General features: G+C 42.1%; 1 protein-coding gene across 3 annotated transcripts in view; it reads left to right on the top strand.

The window, feature by feature from the left end:
- Positions 1 to 6,893, top strand: part of LOC108244312 (rho GTPase-activating protein 6) — a 70,965-nt gene extending 64,072 nt beyond the window's left edge. For all 3 annotated transcript variants that reach the window (XM_017430408.3, XM_017430409.2, XM_037973865.1), the window contains exons 10-14: positions 1,374 to 1,553; positions 2,243 to 2,334; positions 2,414 to 2,631; positions 2,708 to 2,779; positions 3,928 to 6,893. In XM_017430408.3, the coding sequence (XP_017285897.1) occupies positions 1,374 to 1,553; positions 2,243 to 2,334; positions 2,414 to 2,631; positions 2,708 to 2,779; positions 3,928 to 4,385 (1,020 nt within the window). In that variant the 3' untranslated portion in view covers positions 4,386 to 6,893. The remainder of the gene's footprint in view (positions 1 to 1,373; positions 1,554 to 2,242; positions 2,335 to 2,413; positions 2,632 to 2,707; positions 2,780 to 3,927) is intronic.
- Positions 6,894 to 7,394: the final 501 nt, after the last annotated feature.

Raw genomic sequence — 7,394 nt, 5'->3', positions numbered from 1 at the left:
CAGTGTAATCATGGAACATAAACGCATCGACAAACACTTTGTGTCTGCAAAACATGTGAGGAGAGCTGCAGACCAGGGACAATCCAGAAATGCTCATGAATGTCAGTTTAGAAGCTGTCAAAGTTCTCAAATAAAGCACCTTTTGAGAATGTTAATGTTTGTTGGGAATTATCTTACAAAACTAGGAAGGAGTTTTGGTTTAGATAATAAAAGTTATGGTTTTTTTATTGATTTTAGTAAAAAAAAATTGCAACTTTTAGGAAAATGCCCAGCGAAATCCTGGAGGGACTGAAAATATCTCACAAACTACTGGACAGATTTGAATGAAACTCTCAAAAAAACAACTGATTACCTTTTCAAGTCGGTCCAATTCAGGATGCCCGCCTCAGCTAATCGACACTAACCAACAGTATAGACCAGCTGTATAGATATGGAGCTAAAATGTGATATGGTAGCAGCTGAGAGTCATTCCAAACATACAATACATAACATAATCTGCAATGAAAGGCAGTGGACAACATGCATTCCTTATCTTTTCTTGGCCTTTAAGGTTTTAAGTTTCTTTAAATTCATTTTCCAGCTCTAGAAGGGGTAAATTCCCAGCACAAACGCTGATGTAAGATTGATAACGGCATTGGTAATTATGGGAACGACTGCATTTACTTGAAATCTGCTCGCGACAACTCTGGGCTGCTTATCACCGAGCTCCAGCTGGCTGTGAAATGGACAGAACGACGGCTCTGAAGGCCAACAAAAATACTTCCCTGAAGCACTTAAAGGGAAGTCCGACCATTTATACCAGTTGTCTCCTTGCGTGACGGGTTTGTAGTCCCCAAGTAGGGTAATGACAGCTTTGGAAATCTGCTGAATCAGCTTAACAGCAGATTATTTGACCAAGCAGATCACACAGAAAGTTAACAGGAGTGTTCAAAATCACTTTAAGTGACACAATACGTGCTTAAAGTCACTCATTACTGTAGGCTGCAAATACTTTATCCTTTTTTTGTCTTTTAAATAAAACTTTGACATTGAATCCTACTTTATTCATAAAAAACCAAGAAATGAGCTTGAATTTTAATCCAGATTTCTTCTAAAAACACAAACTTTATCAGCTTTTTCCCTCCTTTGTCGTCTTCCAACCTGATACTAAAAATGGGTCGCTGTGGAAATGTTTTCCTTTTGTCCTCAGCCCACCATAACAGGGCGCTCCTGTGCCACCGATCCAAAACCTCACTTTATCATATCACTACTGAAACATCGAAATTGTAAAACTCTTATGTGCAGTTATTTTGAACACACCAAACACAGGAAAAAAAAAACTCATTTAGAGAACGCCTTACATGGTTGCACACTTGTCTGAACCCTGATTGCAGATCCCAGGGAACAAGATGACGGCTTTGAACCTCGCCACCATCTTTGGCCCCAACCTTCTCCACAAACAGAAGAACTCGGACAAGGAGTTCAGCGTCCAGAGCTCGGCCAGGGCCGAGGAGAGCACGGCGGTCATCGCCGTGTTGCAGAAGATGATCGCTAGCTACCAGACTCTGTTCATGGTCAGTGACTCGCCACAGACAAACAATTCCCTCTGGCTTGAGTTGTCTCTTAGTTTGTCTGGTTTAAAACTGAACACAAAGGCGTCTATAAAGGAAGAAAGTTGGAGAAAACCGGACTGATAGATGACAGATGGAAGAGAAATGGTTCTGTTTACAGCCACAAAGCCAGTAACCCAACAACAGACTGAAGAATTTTCCATCCACACTTCTTTTCTCTAATACAGTGTAATCCTTTGTGCAAAAAAATAATAATTTCTCAACAGTCAGGCTCCAAAACTTGTGCTGTGATGTTCTGTCTGCCTTTGAGTCTTATGTTTTTCTGCGTCGTAGTCCAATGTAGGGAAACTGCAAACACTGAAATGTTACCAGTTTGCTTAGAGTAAAAACTGATTTATTGGCCGATCGAGTTCTTTGAAGGACTTCTCAAAGCTGCTTTCTACCCAGCTTAAGATTGGGTGGGTAGGAATCAGGCCAGTTTTATTTTCAGAGCATTTAAGAGCGGGAATCATTGGGTTTTTCGATTGGGTTAGGGTTGCGTGAGAGAAATCACTAAATTAGAAGATTAGATTGAGAAAGGCACTGGAAGTTTTAACTAGCAAGGAAGTCCTCATGGATTAGCTTTTAAGATGTAAAAAGATTACATCCAGCCACCATTTGGATGGTAAAATCTAATGTTTGTGCTGCTTTAGGTGCCCCCTGATCTGCAAAATGAAGTTCTGATGAGCCTTTTGGAGACTGATCCCGATGTGGTCGATTATCTCCTCCGGAGGAAAGCCTCGCAGTGAGTTCCTACTCGCCGTCATGCGGTTTGAGTTCTTTTTTTCCTTCGATCTTTCATTCTGATTTGAACTTTATAACAGGAGTCCTGACATTTTGCAGCCAGAGGAGGCCTTCAACCTGAGCGAGCGCCATTCTTCGAGCGACTCCAACAAGGCGTCCAGCGGCGAGGTGTCCCCCTACGACAACAACTCCCCAGTCCTGAGCGAGCGCAGGGGGGAGCCGGGGAGCCTGGCCGGCGATCAGCAGCAGTACGCCGTGGTGGGGCAGGTGGCCGGACTTGACCACTGGGGTTCGAAAGGTCAGCACGGAAAACACTCGGGATTCCTACCGATCAAAATGAAACTTAAATAACGAAGGAAATTGTCTTCTTTCAGAGGAGCACGTTAACATCTGGGGCACCTGGCATAGTACTCTGAAACCAGCGCTCAAGAACCAATCATATACAGGTAACCAGTTTTTAAAGAGCCAAGACGCTCCGTATGAGGACTTCTGGACAAGAGGTTTCCAAGTTTAGGGCAGAACCCTGCACCAATTTAAGGGTCCTGAGATTGTCTTTAGAAATAAATGTAACAATTGTGAATATATATTTACAATTATTGCTACAAATTACCATGTTAGGAACAAACTATTGCTGCCTAATTGTTAGTCAGCGACGAGTATCTGCTACTGGGTTTTTAGGTGTTTTATCTGAAGAACAGGGATCTACCACAGATTATTACGCTCTAACCTTTTTATAAGCTTAGAATAGCCGCTGTTGATGCTGTTGATGCTCTTCAACTCATTTTCCTGACTCTCTACGAGTGGCGAAAATGTAATTCCAAGAGCGAGATGTGTGGCGTTTTACGTTTTTTACAGGGACTCAGTGGAGGGGCCTTTTGCACCATGCAAAAAAAAAAAAACATTGCAGCTTGTTTTTTTGTGTACTTCTTCAGTTTAAACTAGAAGCGTTCTGAAAAAGATTTGGCTAGAAAAACCTTGCTTCAGTTGTGAAACATGGTGGTGGCAGTATCATGGTTTGGAACTGCGTTGCTTAACCTTCGAGTGCCGAAAAATCAGTGGACTTTTAAAAATATGTCCGAAATTGGAAAAGCTATTTAGCACAACATCCGTCTTGCTCTGCATTCGTCACATTATCCAACAGAAAGAATTTAATCCACAACGTAGCTGATAAAAACAATTCAGGTATTTGATGCTGGTACACATCAGCACAAGCAGCACTGAGGACTGAGAAACAATTAGGGACTTTTTTTTGCTTTATAAAGTCGTCTCACTAGATACCAAAAGCAAAGATTTACACGTGTTTAACAGTCATACAGACGTAAAAATGACTAATTTCGACTAGTTTCCTTTTGAGAAAGTTTGACAAAGTTCTGGATTATATTTATAAAAAATAAAGAACAATGTAAGTTTTGAAGCACTGATGGAAATGTGAGTTTGCAGGTCTAACAGCAGGATGGTACGTTCAACTAATTAATGAATTTAAATGGTTAGAAATGATCCTTTGAGGAAACTACGTAAACCGAAGTAAACGAATCATTTAGTGACTTGTGCCTCGGTTGTTTATCATTAAAAATAATTAATGCTTTGTTTTCAGGTTCCCATGGCAACGTGTCCGAGGAAAGCTCGCGCAGCTTGCAGGACGGCCTCGACGGACCCCCCGCTGATCTCAAGCAGCACGCAGTGGTGCAACGGACTCAGACGGCGCCCGGCATCCCCGGGTGCAGACCCCACCCGCCGGTCACCCGAGTGTGCACCGGTCCGAACGCAGAGACAGGGCGACCCCGCCTCCCGACGAACGTTAGCCCCTTGGCGGCGGCGGCGGCGGCGCAGCGAGCGAGCGGACAGGGGGTCAGCGACGGCCGCTGCCCGCCCCCGTACAGCGCCCACCACAGACTGGCGGGCTCGCAGCTCGCGGCGCCTCAGGCGCAGCGTGACTCGGCGCGGATGGTGCCAGAGAGTCCCGAGTGGCGGGACTGGCAGCGGGACCGCTATCAGATCTGGCAGCTGCTCTCCTCAGACAATGCGGACACGCTGCCGGAAACGCTGGTGTGATCTCAGATATCCAACTCTGTGGAAATTCGGCGTGATCCGACCCTTTCAAAGACAATCGCTCCTCGTTCTTATCATGTCTGTCCCCTGACTTGTCTATACTTGCACTTCCTTATCTTGGTAAAGCCTCCTCCTGCATCTTATCGCCGTGGTGTTGTTTACATGTGCAGCTGCTGCCTCATACAGATTATTGGTTTTTACATCTTTTTTGGGGGTTTGAATTCATTTTCGCCTTTGTGTTTCGTCCATCATGACATTGTATTCGGAGCATTAAAAAAAAAAAAAAAAAGAAATGCCCACTAAATATACCTCAGTGAAAAGTTTATTTTCACAATGCTAGCAGACGTTTCCCCACCCCTCTAAGTCAGTTTTGCATTGCTTCTTTGCAGTTTTAAAAAAATATATATATATTTTATTGTTTTCTACCTTTTTTTTTCACCTTACAGACTAAAATGTATGCGTAAGTAACTGCTGCTAAACAGACCTTTTGTGTCCAAACTATTATTGTGTTAAATTACGTTTTTAGAAAAGACAAAAAAAAAAAAAAAAAGTATAATTTTACAGTACATGGAAAGAAGAAGTGACACCCCTCGAACGTTTCCCAATTTTGTCTTCTTACAACCAAAACCTTGAAAGTATTTTATTCGAACCAACGCAAAGCAGTGCAAAATTGTCCAGTGGAAGGAAAATGATACATGGTTTTAAACTTCTTTTTTTTTTTATAAAAATAAAAATCTGATAAGTTGCATCTGTATTCAGTCAACACTTTTGCTGCAGTTACAGCTGAAAATCTCCAACTCCGGCTTTAAACTTCTTCATCACTGACCCGTCTGATGTGTTCCTTGGTCTTCATGATGCCGTTTGATCACGAACGTTCTGAGGTCAAAGATTAAATTACAGACATGAGGACTATTTCGCATATAGGGGACATGTGAAGGCAGTTGGTTAGGGGTAAAATGGTGCCAGATCCAAACAAACGCCACACTTTACGGATTTTAATTTGAAAATCGTGTATCGTTCATGCACTATTTTGTGTTGGTCTGTCACATGAAATCCCGGTTGTAACGTCACAAAATGAGGAAACACTCAAGGGGTCCGTCTACTTTTCAAGGCTCTGTATGTCAAATAACTTTGGACTGTACATAATGTGCATAAATGTTACGTCTTTTTCCTCAAAGTATTGACCTAATTACACGTCAGCCCCGTCCCGTGCAGTCTGAACTTCTGCTCCTGTTTTTAATACTGAATGTAAAACGCTTCTCCTACGGCTTTGTCCTTATTTCGTTATTTTTAGAAAAGCGCTCAAGTCAGCTTGTTCGTTTGGGCTTTTGCCGCCTTTCGGACTGCAGGAATAACGTGCCAAAGCCTCGTGTTATTACCACGCGTCGAACTGTTTCTGGCCGGAGATCCGATATTTGTGTTTTCCTTTTCTTTGATTATGAGGTGGGCGGAAAACCAGGAAAATGACCAAAACCAAAAACTAAAGTACAAACATTAAGCTTTAAAGAGTATTTACGCGATTCACAGTGGTATATTTCAGTGAGTCATAGGGTAAATACTGTTTTCTTTCCTCCTTTTTAAAGTATTTGACCAAAACAGTTGAATCTGGCCCTCTTCAGACCTTGCACTAAGATCCGTCTTGCCTTTTTTAACTGCAAACAGTCAGTTCTGATTGTCACTTAAATAAGTACAGCAAAACATTTTGTTGCAGTTTAACGCAGATCGACATGCAGCCACGTCACACGGTGGGCTGCCTGCGAGCAACAAACAGAACATCAGCAGGTCTGGAAAAGTCACAGTGCACTCAGACATCTGGACTTTATCATTTCGACATTAACACGGTTAATGAGAAGTCCGTAACTCCACCGCGCTTGGCTGTGCGCACCACGAACGATGCAGGCAGACAACCTGAGAGCAGTCGAGCTTATCAACATATGCAGGCAAAATCGGTTCAGACTCCGATGTGAGGGAATACGTTTTCAATGCATCTGATCGCCCAGGACGGATTATAGTGCCAGGTCTGACAACTAATACATTTATTTAAATGGCATTGTTATGCTCCTATGAAAGCAACATTTCAATAAATGACAGAAAGAACTACAAACATTGGCCCCATTGGCCAACATGTCCCATTTTTCTTAAATGTCACAAAAAAATGTCAAATATTTTTCCTCCAGTTTTAGATCTTTTCAAAGCTGGTGCAAGAGCCTCAAGTAAGAACGGCAAAGGCAAAGCTAATGGCGCCATCTGCTGCCAGGAAACGCACTAAAACCACTTGTTGCTCATTCATCGTTGCTATGGGAACCCCTTGTGATTAAAAGCACCTTCTGTGAAAAAAAAAGTGCAAATCTTTAAGGAAATAAATGTGCCATATAGGTCCCGCTCCTTAAAAACCCCCTAATGTGTTGCTCCATATTTTATACTTTTTGTATTTTTGTTTTTGTACGTTCAGTGTTGTAATATAAAACATAATTTTTTTTTTGCTTTTTGAATAAAAATCGCTGCATTAAGGCTTCATGTCAAACCATGACGTCAGTTTCTGTCTCGTTGAATTCGATATGAAACTACCAGAGGCCTCCGGGGTTCTGGTGGGCGTTTCTTGGTTTTTGCAGGTTCAACTGGGTCCAAGTTGTAAAGAAATGTTTGGTAACTGCTTTTGTACCGCGTGTCATCGTCAACATATGCTATGATTCCATTAAACGTGATAAAGTTTCACACCTGACGTTTCCGAAACGCGTCCTTTAGGAGCATACAGGCACGTACGTTAACTGTGGAGTATTTCAACATAAACTGTTCTATATTTATTTCTAATTAGCTGGTTTGTCACATCAGTAAGTTTGAAACACCAAATCACACAACATCTTCATTTAAACATGGAAGGTAGAGGGCAACACGCATCCCTTCACAGAATGCTACTTATATTCATTTTCTATTAAAATGTGAAGCTTTAAGTTCCACTTGACTGCAGTCTTTAGGTGTACAAGAGTTGCTTGACAACTATAATTAAATCGA

This window comes from Kryptolebias marmoratus, linkage group LG23 (genome assembly GCF_001649575.2).
Source record: "Kryptolebias marmoratus isolate JLee-2015 linkage group LG23, ASM164957v2, whole genome shotgun sequence".
NCBI classification, from domain to species: Eukaryota; Metazoa; Chordata; class Actinopteri; order Cyprinodontiformes; family Rivulidae; genus Kryptolebias; species Kryptolebias marmoratus.
Note: the sequence above shows the minus strand (reverse complement) of the source record. Positions and strands in the feature narration are given on the sequence as shown.